Raw genomic sequence first — 18,044 nt, 5'->3', positions numbered from 1 at the left:
TCAAAACAGGCACAAAACTATGCTTAGAGGAACTGATCAGCATGCAGGAATACAGATGTACAAGAAAGAAATAATTTACTCTGAAGTAATTCAAAGAGTTTTTAAATAGTTTTGTATCCATTTTATTGTATTTTCTCAACAATATTAAAAAGAATGTTCTAAGATTGGATCACATTCTGTTCTGGTGTGAGCAAGTGCAACTCATCTATTTCCAATGGTCTGCACTCATTTAGGTAGATTCACCTTGACACCTTGTTATACCACACCATCAAGTCGGAGTTTTCTTCATACCTGCACTTTTTAAAAAGCTGATATTATGTGTGAAAGTCCCACTGACTCTGCTGTGCCCAGGACTCATGATATTGGAAAAATCTACAGAAAGGGCCTCCTCATCCACCTGGAAGCTAGCTAGCCCCCTTTTCATCTCTTTACTCAGCTCCAGGTGTCCTTTCAGTTTTGCCTCCATTGGGATTGCCTGACTGCCATTCTGAAACACAGCAAAAGTGACATTGTGTACGGTGCTATTCCCAAACACATTTCTGTTCCTGAGACGGAGTCCATACAGTGTTTTGTTGACCATCACATTGATGTTACCTGTAACAGGCAGAAACGATTACTGTAGAGACAGTCCCTTGGGACAGAAATAATCAGAATTTTATAAGCAACATATAAATTAACCATTAATTTAATACTAGGAGATAGGAAAATAATTTCCATTTATTATAATAAATAATTTAGCCTAATCTACAGAATAAATCAGATTATTGTTGAGAGAGAGAGTTTCTCCACTAGTAGAAGTATCTGTGTTTAAAACAAATTACATAATAGTATTTCTGGCAGTTGGTTTTTTTTATTAACCAAGCTTGTGCCTTTAGGCCATGGGCTACACTGCACTGCCTTCTGAAGGAAACTACAGAAGGACTATGACCTATTACTTGTGTAACTCCAGGCTGAACAATCCCTCCGAGCTCTGCAGTGACCTACTCCAACCATGGAGACATTCAGAAGATTAAGGGCCTCAAAACAGCCCCCCACCACACACCCCGACAATTAAGAAGACCTGCATAGGAAAGATGCCACCCACTATTTCCTTCAGTCAATGAAAATATGAAAATTATCAAAGTATGTTAGTTCACTAAAAAGTAGTTTCAACCCACTGACCAATGGTTCACTTTGCATGCTAAATAATCTCTTCTGCATTTTATGCAGTTCAGTAAGGAACACATTAAGAAGCTTCCTTAGATAGCTGCAGACTTAGGAGCAAAACACAAAGTAAAGAAGTACCATCATGAATGTTGTTTTTGCACTTCAGTAATCCATTCAGAGAAAGCAGATGAGGTATGGCCTTTAATCCAGCAAATGTGTGTCGGACTCTTCCATTTAGGGACAAAACCAAACCAACTTTCTGCTCCCTGGCTTCCATGAAATGCACATGAAGCCTGTCTTCATTAAGTTTCATTTCAGAAGATATCAAAAGTCTAAACAGACAGAGATAAAAATTGCTAGTAAGATCTTATTATTAAGCTTAATTCATGATTGTCAAGACAACCCGCCCAGGAGCGTGTGTGGTCAGGTTTTGAGTATGCAGTATGGAGACTCCAAGTATGGAGACTCCACAGACTTTCTGGGCACTTGTTCCAGTGTTGCGAATCAGTGAATAAGATGCCTTGCAGTAAGTACATGCTATTCACCAGATGTTTATAAAACTACTCAGTAAAGCCTCACAGACCGATAGACTGATTTGTCTTCAAATTTCTCGGATGTTTTTGGTATAATCCCTAAATAAAAGAAAAAGATAGAGTTGGACAGAGTTGGATAGAGTTGGAATAAACTCATCTCTATCGCAATATGAAATCTCTCTTCGGTGTTGATTTAAAAGCAGCATTGAGAATTCAGTTTAAACAATAATTTCAAATGCCACCACCATTTGAATTTGGTAAATGAACCAACAATTATTTCTTTGTATCCTGGCCCTAAGTTGAACAGTGTTGGAGGAACACAGCACAGCTTTTTAGAGAAAACTGCCGGAGCAACAAGAAACTCAATTTTCAGTGTTTTGAGTATAAGACCGAGACACAATTTTCACACTGCCTTCAACAAACTATCCATTGAAACATCTCACTTTCTAGACTCAAGTATACTACATAAAATACCTAGAAGTGAGGCAATCATATTTTCATATTGTTAGACATCCCTCCTAGAAATTGGAACACTCCTGAAAGACTGATAATGAGTAAAACCCCAGGGAAAATCCACTAGATGGGAAGAAATGAACTACGTAATTCAGGAAAATAAGATTCATTTCATCAGTCAGCAACTCAAGTCTGTACAGACTGCATCTTTTTAGCAATTCCCTCAAATACTCAATCTTTTATTTTTCTCCCTTCTCTCCTTGTAAAATAAATCCCAGCTAAATTGTCATTCCAGAAATTTTAAATGTTCTATTTTACTTCTTGTGAAGTGAGCTGCAATAAATTGCTCTGTTACAGCCTAGCCTGGTATTTAAACAAATTAATTTACTATTGGAAGCCCAGAACTGCAAGTAAGCTGCAGAAACACATGAAGTGTCTTTCTTGATTCTTTTCTCTTATTTTTTCTTTTATTAGTAAATCTAATGAGCTTCAACTAAATTGTAATAACTTCTGATTTCTTTAATTCTGTCTCCTCATTCTCCTTATCCCATCCAACTCCTAAACTGCTAAGCACTGGGACCTCTACAAAAACATCAACTTCTTCACTGCACACTTTGTATCTGTGAAATTTGAAAAGTCAGATGAAAGACAGCTGAAACTTGGGAGGGCCAAATTTGTATTTCGCACCCTTGCCACCTCAGAGCTTTCCACAATACTTAATAAAACTTTCTAATAAACATTGGGAAGTGCCCTCTTCCACTGTCATAGTTTGTAAATATTAGTCCCTTACTTCTGAGAGGACAAACAACAGGGGGGAAAAAACCAACTGCTGATCTAAAACCAATAGAACAGTACCATCCATTCATTCAAGTTATCTGTATACAAAGTCCTAGGAAAGCAACTAGAACACGTTAACATAACCTATTATACCAAACTATTAAACAAAGAGCAAAAGTATATCAGTAACAGGGATAATGCATGAAATGGCATTTGCTCAGTGGCTCCTGCTGTAGCTATATGAAAGTAGTTACATTTAAATATGTATCACAGAACACTGTTCAGCTCTTCCATTAACCAAGATTCTGATTCCTCTACCTTGACGGAAATATTTCGGCCATGAGCTGGAACTGTATTGATTCTGGGTTTGTCAGAATTGTCTGATGGAGAAAAGCCCTCAATTCGACAGCTCTGGCATTCTTCCTGTTTTCATTGTTCATATCAACCTCCAGCATCAGCATGTCCCTTCCATTGGAACGAAGGTAAAGAGAGCCATTGGAATTACTCTCACCATAACTTTTTAGGGCCGCCTGGGCCTACACATAGAAAAAGAAGAACAGGACATTAAGGATCTCAAATCATAATACATAATACTGAAACATCAATTCGAGGAATAAGACTGCAGATAACAAGTTGGGCCTGGGGAAAAGGGGAGGGGAAGCGGAGCAGAAAAGGTGTTTTCATTTTTCATCATTGTTTCTCACCACCATCTAATTCCATTTTTATTTGGCAATAAATTAAATTAATTTTGCCCAAGTTGAGTCCATTTCTTCTGTGAAGGTAATGGGTAAGTGATCTCCCTGTCTTTATCTCAACCACCACACAGGATAAAGTTAATCCTAGAGACAGAACCTATTGAACTGATAACAAAAGCTGCAGATGACACCTTATTTTGCATATAAGCCTGTCACCAGGCTAGAGCTTTCAACAAAATATTATGAACTACGTTGAATTTTAAGGACAATTTAACTATATTTTCAGAGTTTTCTGAATTTCAGCCAAAACACAAGCCACCTATTCCAACTGCACATAGCCATCTAGCCAGAACAAACTCTAACCATAAAAAGTTAACTGTTTCCCTAACTATTCACCCCTCTTCACTACCCTCATCAAATTCCATACGAGTTGACCAACTTTGTACGTTCCCATGCTTGAAAGTAGTTGCAAAGCAATTTATAGCACAAGGTTAAACAGCTCCCCGGTTGACATGTATTCCTAATGCATGACACAAGCAAAAGACTCAACACAGGTCTTAGTGTATGAATGGCAAAAGCCAGAAGTTCAAGCAACGAGACTGCAATAATCAGGGAACTGACCTGTGAAGATACATTCTTGTTGATGACGACTTCTACACTCACACTGTAGTCAAAGTGTTCCAGCTTAGTCTGCCTGGAAAACAGCTCCCCGCTTAGTCCCATTGCTTGTGGAAACTCAAGCTATTTGACAAGGTAAAATGTAAACATAATCACTGCATTCCCATTAATTGCCTCAGGTGATTTGATGTCTGAACTTTCAGCATGAAGTGGAGGATATGTATAAGCAAATGTGTGTAGAAAATTCTACCAATTTTACCCAAAGACACTGAAAATGAAGCCAAATTCAGTTAAAAAAAGTGAAAACAAGAGGACAGTCTGTTTCTTACATGAGATTATTGACACAAATTATGATTTGATCTGCTGAGATACCTAAGGTCTTTGTCAGGGCCAGAACTTTATTGAACTAGGAAGTTTATAAGCATAAAACAACTATAATTTTAAGACAATGCAGTAAAACAGCCACCAAGACATGAAAAAATAAAACACCACAAATTAAAACCATCGATACCTGGAATGAATGTGTCACATCCATTTGCAAAAGATGTCTAAAATTTGCCTCACTGGATTTGTCCTGATACCTCCCTAGAAAGCTGAGAACATCTTCCTTATTGACCTTCAAAGTAGCCTCAAGCCCATGCTTCACCTATGTGTTAAGAATGTAAGAGAATTGCACTGAGTATTAACCCTGTATATTATGAAAGACAAGAAAAGTCATCCCTACATATTATGAAAAATGAAAGAGTTGCAAGCTATTACACTGTGGCTCAGAATGAAAAATGAACAAAGCAGGAAGAAAACAACTGCATTTGGTAAGAAAGATGAATAGATACACCTAGATAAGGATAAGAACCCTGAATCTATTCCTCCCAGTACTTGTTAATATTCATGCATAATAATTTTTTAAAATAATATATTATGTATTATTATCATATATTATGTATTATTATCCTATATTACCATAAAACATATTATTAGATATTATTACACAAAACATTGTATTAGGGACACACCAAGCACATCATTGCCTTCTGAACTTTTTGGTTGCAGCATTTACATGGTGAGGAACTAAAGACCTATAGCAAGTTAGGTCTGAAAAGACAATAAAGTGGAAATAATCAGGTAATGAATCTCTCCTTCTAACTGAATTTAATAGGAAATTTACTCACGTTTTGGTGACTTTGAGTTAAAATGCATATTTCAACATCTTTGGGGAACAAACTGTGGTTATAAGGATGAGTCAAGCCAGCACAAATCTAAAAAAAGTTTGAGAGGAAATGCAAGGAACACAAGATACATACTAGTAAATCACTTATTTGCTGGCTTTTTTGGTATGCCAGAATAAAGTATATTCTTGTATAACTCACATAGGGGTTTTCAGGTTGGTAACCAAGTGTAAGAGTTTGAACTGTTTCCTCCACCCCATTTATCAAAGCTTTTGTTTCCAATAAATAGTGCTTTTGCTTTTTGTCAACAATAAACGTCTCCTGCAGAAGGAAGCTCTGCAGATTGGGCACTTTAAAAGGATGCCTGGAACAAAACAAGGAATAAGCAAAGTGTAAAAGATCTAATAGACAACTACAAAAAGAAATCATGCAGACTTCAACTTGAACTCCACAATTTTCAGTTGCAGATGCCATCAGAGTGTCACATTCAGAAGCAAAACACATAGGACCAGGACCTCTAAGAAATTCCTAGAGCATAATTACAACTTCATACAAACTACACACATTTACCAGAAATTCTGGTACAGAGTTTCCATCCTGAATTCAGGAAAGGCTCAGAAGAGCACAGGAGACGTGCATAACCAGTACATATACTTTATATACCTGCATGGCCAAGATTTAATTTCAAATAGGGACAATGTCCAAAAGATTATGGCAGCTTTGAAAATCTCATCTATCAACCACATTTTATGCTCTCTGTAGAAACAATATCTGAATGCCAAGAATCCTGTGCAACAGATGTTCACCCACTACATAGTTCTCAGAGTAGTTTACTACTCAGGGTAATGTTTTATGCACTTTATTAAATATTTCTGCACATTTACTTAGCTTGGAAAAATGCATTAACTTTTATAAACAGGCATTGGACTGTCTTTATACATATTAGGCTCTCTGGTACAGCTCTTTGTTCTTCATTTACGTCTTTTTTCCATTACTGAAAAGGCATCTTTCAGTTTTTTTAGCTATCTTCAAGATGCACAGTGGCTCCTAAGGGAGCCTGTGCACTCCTGTTGACTCTACTGTGTCTTAAGAAAGCTGAGATGTCCTCAGAGATGATCCAGATGTCTCAAAGTCTGAACATACATTTTTACCAAGGCCTTCAAGCTGTGTTTTGATAATGGGTAATGAAGAGAGAAATTTCAGAGACAGCCAATATCTAGAAGCAGCACGCTCATTCTCATCAGGAAATGGAAACATATTCCAAAATATAAACAAGACCATTTGTTATGTGTTTTAAAAGAGATATCTTTGGCTTTAGAATGGATATATTATTCCGAAGGACTAGGAAAAAAGGCACCTGGATGGCACAGAGGATCAGATCTGGATTTTGGAACTTTCTCACCACTTCAAAGTTTGGACACACCATAAATCCTGCTGTTTTCATGAAAGGAGGCTATACGCCCAACAGAGTTGCCAACAAACACAATGCCACAGCACATACGGCCTGTTGCCTTTGACAACTTTGCTCACTGTCATTTCAACAAAGAGGGCAAAAGCTAACAGGTGCAAATAACCAGCCCATGAAGTCGGTGTGCTCAAGCAAGTTCAGAGAGCTAGATGGGAGGAAGCACAGGGTTTGTGCATGTGGCGCTTCCACTTTTTAAACCCCAGAGCATTTCCCAAGAGCATCAAGATACACACTAAATTTAGGCCAAAACATTCTTCAGAGAGAGAAATAATAAGACTACTGAACCTGAAATGAAGGGTTCCACGTTTTTGATAGAGCATCTTCTCCTTCTTCAGCTCTTCTATCTGACCTTCAAACTGCAGCGTGACAGGCAGACTTTTACAATCTTTCCATACACTGCTCACAGAAAAGTTTGTCTTTTTAGGCTGTACTCAGATCATGAGACCAGAAAAGGAAAGGACAATTGCATCAGATTTACTGCATTCGTAATTCAGGAACGTCAATATAGAAATCGCATAATTCAACAGGCTGCAGCGAGGCTGTCATTTCACAGATCAACCCCTTTCTGCTTCAGTTTAAATCCTGATCTCCATTTACATAAGATTAAAAGTGACATTAGTACAAAACTGATTTCAGCAGAAGACAAATGCCCTAAAATGTATCACTTGAGTGTAACCTGTTTGCAATATGAGCAAGCTTTATCTCTGGTACCAGTACAGTTACATACAAACATTGATTGGATTTTCAAAGCAAGGAATGCTACGACTAAAAAAACACTTTGTTTTAAGAAGTCCTGCAAGGAGCTGACCAAAGTAACTGATCAAAGAGTCTCTCTGGACAACAAACCACTGATTACACTTCCTGTGCTACAGACATCAAGCAAAGCAAAAATGGTTTTAAGGTTGGAAGGGATGTAGAGGCTAAAACAGCATATAAACCCAGACTGTTACTATATGCTCACTAGCAGGCAAGATATTTTGATTCTCCAAGGCAGTAGTCTTCCACATCTGCCATACAACTGCATCAAAATGTAAGTAATCACATCTACAGCTCTCCTTCTAGCCATGTAGTCTCTTCTGTGTCCTCTCCTCCCTGACTTTCTGTCTGTAGTTGGCCTCCCAACTAGGCGAGCACTCAAACGACACCACACAAGTTTTTGTTTTCTTTTAGAACCTATTTTTATGTTGCAGGTTGTCAAAATAGACAGAAATAGAAGCAGCAGTAGAAGTGTTTAAGTTTCAACACTAGCAACCCTCAGGAAGGCGGCAGACCTGAAAAACACAATGCAGAGTCAAAGAAATTGTATTTTATTTTTTTCTTACCATTGGCAGATTCTGATAGCTGGCTGTGACGTTAAATTCCTGATTTGTACTCTTTATCTTAAAGCAGAGATATTTGGCTCGTTCATTATTCTCCAAATGAATCTCATTCTTCACAAGCGGATTCCACAGAGATTTCATTTCACTATAGCTATGCAGAACATTCCTCCCAAGATGATTAAATGTGGATGCCTGAAAAACAAAGACATTAGTCTGGCTGAGTTATCACAGACAGAATGCTATTGTGCCAGCGGTAGAGCACAGAAGTGAAAAGAACACATTTTCTTGGAGACAATCATTACAAGAACTATTAGAAATAATGTGACAGCTTTTCCATTATCAAAATATTCTGAATTCGCATAAAGATCTCAAAGTTTATTTTATCCCTGCTAAGCAAGGGAGAGAGAAAAAGCTCAATGGTTGAAAATAGTTGACAAACATTTTCTTTTCATTCAAGACTGTTTCTCACAATCCCCTACACTGTGCCAGAACCAGCAGTGATACAACAAGGGAAAGCTGCAATTCGGAATAAAGGAACACCTTAAACATAAACCTAAGTTAAAGATTTAGACAATTGCAGTGATTCTAAAGAAAAAGGCAAAAATTCCAGGCTCTCATCTCATTTGTACAGAGGCAGATAAGAAGGTAAGCTTCTCCAAGACAAATCTACACTTTGCATAGTGACAGAGGTTTATCATATTGCTTAACGCACAGCAACTGTAATGAAATCAGTTTTAAACCTGTATTGCAGGTTTAAACCTGGATTGCAGTACAGTCTAAAATAAATTAGGAGGAAGCTTAGAATCCATAGGCTCAGGGCACACTGATTCCAGCCAGTGGTTGTTTAATATACAGAAAGTGAAAGAATTCCAGCAGAAAAGACAGCAGACTGTCACATTGAGAACCTGCTATGGAAGGTTTTCTCACAGGTTTGTGAGAGGCTGGAGCCGTACTCTAAGTCACAACAAAAGAAATAACCTTTCATTTCTCATGATTGTTCCAAACCACTCAACTATCCAATACTCTAGCCTGCAAAAAGTTTACCTTTTCTCCTACTGAATCTGTTAATATTGCAGAGTTACCTGGAGAGATACTTCTTCCTTTTGTAGTGATACAGTACATGCTACTCTATGAGTAGCAGCAAAAACACCTCAGTAGCAAATTTGTTCTGCAAAGTCAGAACTCTAGTATTAATGGAGCTCCAAATACCCATGGAGAATTTTTACAAATGCTGCCATTTGAAAAGGCAGCCAGTGCCATGAGCTACACGAGCAGGACACTCTCCAGGAAAAGGTGGGTTATATTCTTCTCAGGCAGAGTATGCCTTTAAATCTAATGCCTCAAATTTAGGTGAATGCTGTAATCATTGGGCTCTTAATGTAGAAGTTGTCTATTGTTGTTCCTACTTTTTAAATGAAAGACACTCTCAGCTGTTTCATATCACTAAGGAACAAGTTTAAAACTTTTTTTACATGATGATCCAATTTTCCTACTTCCTGAAACTGTTAGCTCATGGCAGAGACAGAGAGAGAACTTTAAAATAGTAATTATTATTTGTACACTCCCAGACAGAACCCTGCCATCACGTATTTGGGTTTTGGGCATGGAGTGATGGACTCACGTTCCAAAGAAGAGCAGAGGTGGTACCCCTAACATTTTTTCAAAGCTAACGAAGAGACCCTGGCTGTGGTGATTTGGCTGGCCCAGAGGAAGAACAGCTCATCATTCAAGCACAGAAAACAGATGAACATAGGCATCTCAAGATCCTCTCTTATAACCTGGCGCACATTGCATGATTTTCTCAAACAAGCTACTTCACATAGAGTGCTGAACAAGTGTTATTTCAGTATGGTAACAGTTCTGTTGGGTATCTATCACAAAGCTCTATCATCAAAGCCGTAAACTATAGGAAGCGTCATGTTACTAACCTGCAGGTATGTGGTAGCCGGTGTGTAGATGTTAACTTTCCCTTCCTTTTCATCGTCTTGATCTTTATAAAATAGTTCCAGAACAAGATTCTTAACAGAGAGAGCTTTTCCAGTTGTCAGCTCCATAGTCAATAAATACACAGAATGCTGAGGCTGATGTAGTTTGTGAGCTGCGTACAGATATAGCCATGGAGTGTCTACTTTTAATCCACCTGGAAGGAACATACATTAAAACCGGCAGAAAAGTGAGATTTCAAGCTACCTGGATTCTAACTCTGCAACAAAGCTGGTAAGATGCTGGGATTTTGGAACAAGTCTAAAATGCTACTCAATGCTACTATCAAATGCTACTATCAACCTGTTCTCTTCCAATTGCCAAAATCTCTGGATGTTACATAATGAAATGAATACCCTTCACTAGTATAACATACGGCATAGCGTAACACATAGGGAGGTTTGCTAATAAATGGAAATTTATGAAGTCCAGTACCTAAATGGCACCAGGAAAGGGTTCTGCTGTGTGATCTGCAACAAAATGTGAAATCTTTACCTCAACTGTAAGTCTGTAACCATTATTCACATAATTACAATAATGGCCCTAAACAAGCTATTCTGACATGTGCCAACACAGAAATTCAACTCTGCAATACATACATTTTGAACCAGATTTGTAGGTTATTTTGAAAACTAGTTCACAGACAGCTCAGAACATTTATATCTGACGAGCTGCTGAAATTTCACTAGCAGACTGTTGAAATTTTGCTGGTTATTTATCAAATTATACCATTCACCCATTGTGATACAGTCCCGGTGACTCACAATTATTTTATGACAGACAGTCGCAAAGTAATCTCCAAATTTTTAAAACTTCAGAATTAATCTAACCTTAGGATTTTTCATCTCTAAGATAAATGTGATTTCTAAAAAATATCCATACATATACACAAGTGTTTAATTTATAGCTTAAAATACACCATTAAAATTCTGCTCAAGTGTCCCATTTTCTAATGTTCTTAAAACAAACTTGATCACTTCCTAGAGTAAAGAATTTTTTTAAAACATTATTCACTTGGTCAGTTATCTCAGTCAAAACTTATCAGGACATTACAGGTCTACATTAAGAGCATGGCCATCAGACAAAGTTATCCCCCTCTGCACAGCACAGGAGAGGTTATGTCTGCAACACTGGATCTGGTTTTGGAGCACTCAGATCAAAGTGGATGGTGAGAAACCAGAAAGGCTACAGCAGAGGGCTGCTATGATGATAAAGGGCCTAGACAAGACCTGTGACAAGAAGAGAAGGAGCCGGGCTTGTTTAGTCTGGCAAAGGAACAGGGGAATCTAATAGCTGCCTACCGCTAACTTGAAATGGCAAAGATGAGGAATACAACCCCTTCAAAAGAGGCAGACAATACATGGGACAATGGCAACAAATCGCACTTTGAGAGACTAAGGAATTGCTGGAAGAGGCTAGCCAGCTAGGCTGTGGAAAGTTGGAGGTTTTGAAAACTCAGCTAGACAAAGCCACAGCAGATGTGATCTACTGTAAGGAACAGTCCGGATTTAAGCAGGGGACTGGTCTAGATAACCTCCAGGGCCTGTCTCTTCCAACCTGTATTTCTATGATTCTGTTACACCCACGCAAAACTATCTCACGAAATCCCAGTAGCAAGTTTCAATGCCTGTTTTTCTAATCACAGACTGGAAATGGTTTGTGGTACTTCACCTTCCCACTTCTTCAGGCCATTTCTGGATGCGTCTTTCCACTGCAGCCCAGCCACAAATGGCACGTGGTCATTATACTGCACCTCAAAGTTGGTGCTGCTCTGCAAATAAACCTGAGAGTTGTGCGAGTGCTGCAGCTGGGTTCTATAATTCACCTGTTTTTCCAGGACTTGCATGGTAAACTGGAAAACAAGTGAAGCAAATTTAAATAAAAACAGGATCCCATCTCCAGGGCTGTCTAAGCTTACACACACACACAATAGCAGGAAGGTCACAGCTAGTGCCTCTCCTCTGCACATGTGCCATTCACTTTATAGCTTTTCATGCTTGCTGACCAATTACGGATTGGGGTTTCTTTAATATGCATTTGTTAAATCTACTGAAGATTCAAACTGAAAATTTCCACTAATTTTTAGACCATTTACTTTGTTGGAAAAAAAAAAAACAACAACCCACAATTCTACGTCAGTCTATGCTGGGATCACAGATATTCTATGCTTAGAGGTACTTCCACTGGAATTAGAATAATTACAACTCACTTCAGAAAACTATTACCTGTTCTAAGACAATAACAGATAAGACCTGCAACTTCCAGGAAATAACACAAGAATTTATAGGAATAGTTTCTGTAGCTTCTATAAGAACTTTTTACAAATAAAACAAAGGATAGCAGGGTATGCCAATATAAATAATTATTTTCTTTCTTTTCGTATCCCATAAAATGCGCTGCAAACGAAGGCATAAAGCCCCTCTGAGGCTTTTAATTATACTTTACTACATGGGAAAACTTTTTATTGATCCAGGGTAGAACAACAAACAAACAAAAAGAACAGGTCTGATCTTAGTTCAGCTACTGCATTCCATACCAACTTCCACCTAAATGCTGAAATATTCTCAGTTATGTCCTTCCACATTGTGTGAGCAAAACAACCTTCATAAATCTCTCTGATCGTTTTATATGCACAATTGCTGCAAAAAATTCAGACCACTTTACACTCAAACTTTTTTAGTATTTGAAAAAATCCATCTATTTTCTTTCTCTTGTTCATTTTAAATGTCAGTGATCTCTATGTGCCTGGGTAAAGACCCTACCAAACTCAAACTTATTAGGTCTGGATATCTGACTTACTAATACCTAACACAGTTAGGAAAAAAAAAGTCTTAATAAATAAATTCATCCCAAATTTTTTCTTAGTTTGAATGGAAGGTCTTACTCTTCAACAACCACGATTACCTCCATGAAATAGTTGACTAGAGATGAACTGGAACTATTCTTAAATGCTTGGCTGATCAGCAGTTTCTTCTTGTTGTTTATTTCATCCCAGTGTTTCCCATAGTTCACTTCCATCTGGGAGGAAAGCCAAGATGTACTCGCTTCATGTTTCAGGTGAACCTAAAGAACAGAAAAGTACTTTTTTCCTGTAAACCATGCTTTCTCTTTTATTCACTGCTGTTAACTGCCCGCAGAAATATTCCCAAGAAGCAACGAAGACTAAAGCAGAAAGAGTTGCAAATTTGCCAAAGCAAAATCACGTTTCATTAGAAGATATAAATTCAGTGTACAAAGCCCAAAACTTTTAGTTTTTGCGTTGCTAGTCAAATTGCTTTTCTCAAAAGCTAAGGTAACTGGACTCAGGTACTCCTGATGGACTGCCCCATATGGATTCACTGTGCAGCTGCAAAGCCTGCCAAGATCTTGCTTCATGGGAAATCCTAACACTTCTTGGCTTCAGTCCAACTTGGACCAAATCAAATCCGAAAGGATACAAAATTTCCCTTTAATTCAGCAGCTTATTTTTCAGCCAGCTCTCTGTTCTGCAGCAAACACCCAGTATTAATGGTGATTTGCCTTTAAATTAACTTTTGTCTTCATGCAGTCTGTAAAGGAAGAAATTTTAAACAGATTTGCTTTTCTGCATGAAAGGGTCACCCACACTGAAATTTCTAAGAAAGCATACAAGTCTGAACGAGAAAATTAATACAAAACACTGTAAAATGCTTCATTTTCCAGACATACAACTTCTGATGAATAAGCAAAGAGAGATCCTGACTTTTACTTACAAGAAAGATAGAACAAGCTAAATCATAAACTTATTAATACTATTGTTTTATATATAACAAAAATATTCACAACAAACATTCTGCAGAAGTTCTGTGAATTAATACATTAAAAATTACATCACCGGACAGTTCCATCACTTACAGCTGTAATGGACTGCACAAATTAGCAATTTGACTAGATAGCTTTGTCTACACAGAAAGCAAAGAGAAACAAGCTGAGAAGAAAAAGACTGATCCAAAAATGACATCCTGGGCATTGCTCTGTTTAAGCCCCTGAGAATGGGATTGACATAAGGGTACTCAGTACACAAGTGCTTTGGTCAGTATCTCTACCTTGTGATTATAGGTCGGAGTCTGCATACAGTGAAATTCATGCCCAATATCAAGTTTGTACACACCATGTGCACCTGTCTCCACTTTAATCTTTTGCTGCGTACTGCATTCATGATGAAGATTTTTTGCCTCTCCTGTTCAAGTTAAATCACAGAGTTAACCTATTCACATTAATCAGAAGTAAACTTTCAAAATGTTAATAGTATAAATCTAGTGCTGGCTTCAAGGTTTCTGTTTTTCAAAAACATTAAAGTGAGATTTGTCTATTTTTAAAGATATATATTTGTTGATTTATGCTATGAATCCAAAGTAAAGCACACATTTAATGCACAGTGAGTTTGTATTTGCTAGAGAAGTGATCTAAATCTATGAAAATGAAAACACTACCACGGTAAAAATTAAAAGACAAGTAGATATTTAATTCAGGTAAAACATCTGGCAGTATGTTCTACAGGCTAAAGGTAATGACCAAAGTTTGTGAAGACTGGTAGCAACCAATACTGGTATAATTGCATTAGCATGAAGTTCAGCTCAAGAATTATCTTCACTATCTGCTCAAGATCTAGACACATTTTACAGATTACAGTCTTGTGAAAACACTCTTTCTAACACCTGAATTTACGTTCCTGCAACACGTATGTGCAATGTAACAGCACTGCTGACTACAGACATGCTGTATATGCAAAACAATCTGTAAAACTTCAGAAAAAATGTATTAGGCATTGCAAATTTTTTTTTTTTTTCCCACAAGCTGTACTACAAATGAAAATCCTAGGAACAGTCATGTTATAGGCTTTGCATGTAAGAGTTTGGGCCTTTGTTTACTTTATTAAAATTTAAGATGCTTTTATGTTCAGATGATTGGAAACATTAAGAATGGAATGGAAATGATCCAATGATTTAGGAAAACTTTGTTTAAGAAAAACAAAGGCTCTCCTTAGTTGTTTTCCGTATTTCCACATTCTTTCACTCACTTTTTCTTTGAAAGCAGGCACTAAGTTTATTACTTAAATGGAATTTTATCTGGGTGAGGTAAAAGCACTACAAACTAATCATGATGAACCTTTGCAGTTTTCTTGGGGTCTCGCAATATTTGATGTTTTTCTGTTACCACTCAGCTCCCAACATCATGACATGACATTTCATCTTAAACAAAAAACAGTAATGAACTTCTAGCCCTTGTGGTCACTGAGAAAAAGCTTAAAATAATTAATCTGATAATTATAATAAGTAGGATTACTTTCTTCCTTTTCTTTCTCTATAAATTTTTTTAAACTAGTACTTCTACAAGTAATCACTTGCTGACCACTTCAGGTGGAACAGTTGCCAAACTGGGTTTATATCAAAATACGACTTAAGCTCTAAGTATATAACTTCATAATTACATAGCTATAGCTAGACATCATCTAATACGTGTTTCAGGTATGTTTGTGTATATAAAATACTCTGATCAGCACACCATTTTTAGCAAAATTTTGGGGTCATACCTGTGTAGGTTTAAGAAAACTTTACTATTCATATTGCTACGTACTGCCTCTGAAGGTGCAACATACTTTACATATACAACCACCCTGAATGCATTTCATGATTAGCTACTACAAGTATTCAATACCTTGATATAATTGTCTGATGTTCACCTGCTTTGTCTAATAAAATTAACGCACAGTTCATACATTTCAGCCAGGAGAACACAGATAACCATTTCCTGGAAACAGTCCCTCATATTTTTAAGTGTATGTATGCAACCATTCATTTTGTATAAGCACCTGAGAACACAAACCAATTTGGAGCAATTCCCATTGAAAAAGGGATTTTTAATCAAATGTTGAACATGCTTGTGAAAAGCACATTAAAAAAATGAACTGTTTTTAAATGCAAACTCAAAGAGTAAAGTTTATCAAACTGAAAAGATAAACTCATCCTCAGTCTCAAATCACAGTTTAAAATTTAACCGAAATCTTTCTTGTTAAGAGAGTGTCCTAATCATACAGGCAAGTACTTTGCAGAAAAATGAGACAAACAGAATGTTTTTACTTTCCCTCTTTTTCACTGTACCTAGGAGTCCATATTTTATCTTCAAACCATGAGACCACAAGCCCTCACTTTGCTGGACAAGACCCACGACGTGAACTCCAAGAACACCTGGAAGGTAAGTCTCCCCTTCCAATAAGTATTGTCTCAGCTTATCATCAACCTTTTTCTCCAGAAATGCTACAAAAAGAGTAGAAGTGATTATGCAGTGGTAGAACATGATGTTACTTTAACTACTAAGAGGAATATTACAGTGGGAAAAACACGAATGCATTCATTTTCATCCTGTGTAACTGAGGAACCCCGTGATGTACTCTTTGTATAGTAAGCAAAGACAGAGCAGGATGTTGAGTCTCTTTCTCTGACTACATCTACAGTGTGTAGACCACATTTCTCAGATACTGCTTACAGTTTAGAGAAATGAATCCAGCCTAAGCTGCTTCTAAAAAGAAATAAATTCTAACAGACTGATCTTTTCATGAACATAACATGTGAACATTTACTTCCATACTAAGTCACAGCATGGTTGTGGCTTTGCAACAGAAGAACTGGTGCAGCCCAGTTCTTAGGGAATAAGAGTTTGAAATCAGACCAGAACTGTATTTAGATGCAGTCACTGGCAATCCATCTGAAAGGATGGAGATTTCACCAAATTGGCATTCTGCATTCCTTAAAAGTTAGTTTTATTTGAAAACATTGCATAATCCTATGACATTTCAATGTCTTTGCCACAGGTAGACTACAGTAAGAAACATTAAGGAAAAAACGAGAGCCTTAGACTTAAATTACTGGTTTATTCCGCTGTATTAATTTACCTTTTAACGAATTGATGTCATACAACTCGTAAAGCCCTCTTTCTGATACTTTCTATTTTCCTGTTAGTGTATTTTTGAGAAAAAGAAGTATTTCAAGATCTTTACAACAGGTCTTAAGAGACATTTAGCTACATATATGTCTCTCTGCACTGTTTTGTACAAGGAAAAGTGAAAACCAGAAAATATTCTAAGAGCTGTTATTGTTTTGGCATTTTTTTGTTAAACGATCCCTTACATCTTACTTTCTGCACCAGTAATTAAACAGTAATAAAAAACGGACTTAGAAAACAATTTATTTTATAATTCCTATTATTGTGAAATACATATTAGTACTAATTTATCAAGAATAATAATTTTAAAAAGCAGTCTTACTGATTTGAAAGGAACTTCAGAAATATGTATCCAAAACCAGGCAACCCTAATAGATAAGGGCTCCAGAACTTACATTTATATGGCAAATACTTATTGTCCTCTAACCTGAAAGAAATGCAGCATCCTTCAACAAATTATTCAGGGATACTGAACAAGCTATCTTCTTGCCAAGTTGTTTAGTGATGTTTCCTGACAGAATGATAGGACTGCTTTGCTTTATCAGCTTTACCTCCAGTTGGATCATGTACCTCTGCTCTCCACTTAGCATCTGCAAATCTGTCATTCCCTAGAATAAACAAACAAATAAAACACCAAAACCCAAACCCAGGCCACTCAACAGTAAAAACTGATTAAGTTTTGAGAGAGGAATAGTATAGACTTGGGCATTTTAAAAGTCAGATGAGAGGAGGAAGAAAAGAGATTTTTTTCTATACACCCAACAAATGCCCTTCCACCCCTCAAACCATAAAAGTTGCTGTTAGTAAATAATAGAAAGGAAAGATGGATTTGTTTTTTCCAGTTATACAAAAATCACAGTGGTGTGAGATGCTATTTCCTTCACTTCCTGCTGGCTTCAGTAGTGACTGAAATCACTAAGGATGTT

At 37.1% G+C, this 18,044-nt stretch overlaps 1 protein-coding gene across 10 annotated transcripts in view; it reads right to left on the bottom strand.

Moving 5' to 3' along the window:
- Positions 1–18,044, bottom strand: part of LOC128913816 (uncharacterized) — a 104,258-nt gene that overhangs the window by 44,033 nt on the left and 42,181 nt on the right. For all 10 annotated transcript variants that reach the window (XR_008468073.1, XR_008468074.1, XM_054212054.1 and 7 more), the window contains 15 exons: positions 17,546–17,726; positions 16,278–16,433; positions 14,223–14,356; positions 13,063–13,221; positions 11,830–12,010; positions 10,104–10,315; positions 8,179–8,367; positions 7,142–7,281; positions 5,590–5,752; positions 5,392–5,478; positions 4,734–4,868; positions 4,226–4,345; positions 3,228–3,445; positions 1,285–1,478; positions 292–594 (listed from right to left, as the gene is read on the bottom strand). Coding sequence is in view for 8 of the 10 variants with exons in the window: in XM_054212054.1 (XP_054068029.1) it covers positions 292–594; positions 1,285–1,478; positions 3,228–3,445; positions 4,226–4,345; positions 4,734–4,868; positions 5,392–5,478; positions 5,590–5,752; positions 7,142–7,281; positions 8,179–8,367; positions 10,104–10,315; positions 11,830–12,010; positions 13,063–13,221; positions 14,223–14,356; positions 16,278–16,433; positions 17,546–17,726 (2,572 nt within the window). In the remaining 2 variants the exon portion in view is untranslated. The remainder of the gene's footprint in view (positions 1–291; positions 595–1,284; positions 1,479–3,227; positions 3,446–4,225; positions 4,346–4,733; positions 4,869–5,391; positions 5,479–5,589; positions 5,753–7,141; positions 7,282–8,178; positions 8,368–10,103; positions 10,316–11,829; positions 12,011–13,062; positions 13,222–14,222; positions 14,357–16,277; positions 16,434–17,545; positions 17,727–18,044) is intronic.

This window comes from Rissa tridactyla, chromosome 8 (assembly GCF_028500815.1).
Source record: "Rissa tridactyla isolate bRisTri1 chromosome 8, bRisTri1.patW.cur.20221130, whole genome shotgun sequence".
NCBI classification, from domain to species: Eukaryota; Metazoa; Chordata; class Aves; order Charadriiformes; family Laridae; genus Rissa; species Rissa tridactyla.
Note: the sequence above shows the minus strand (reverse complement) of the source record. Positions and strands in the feature narration are given on the sequence as shown.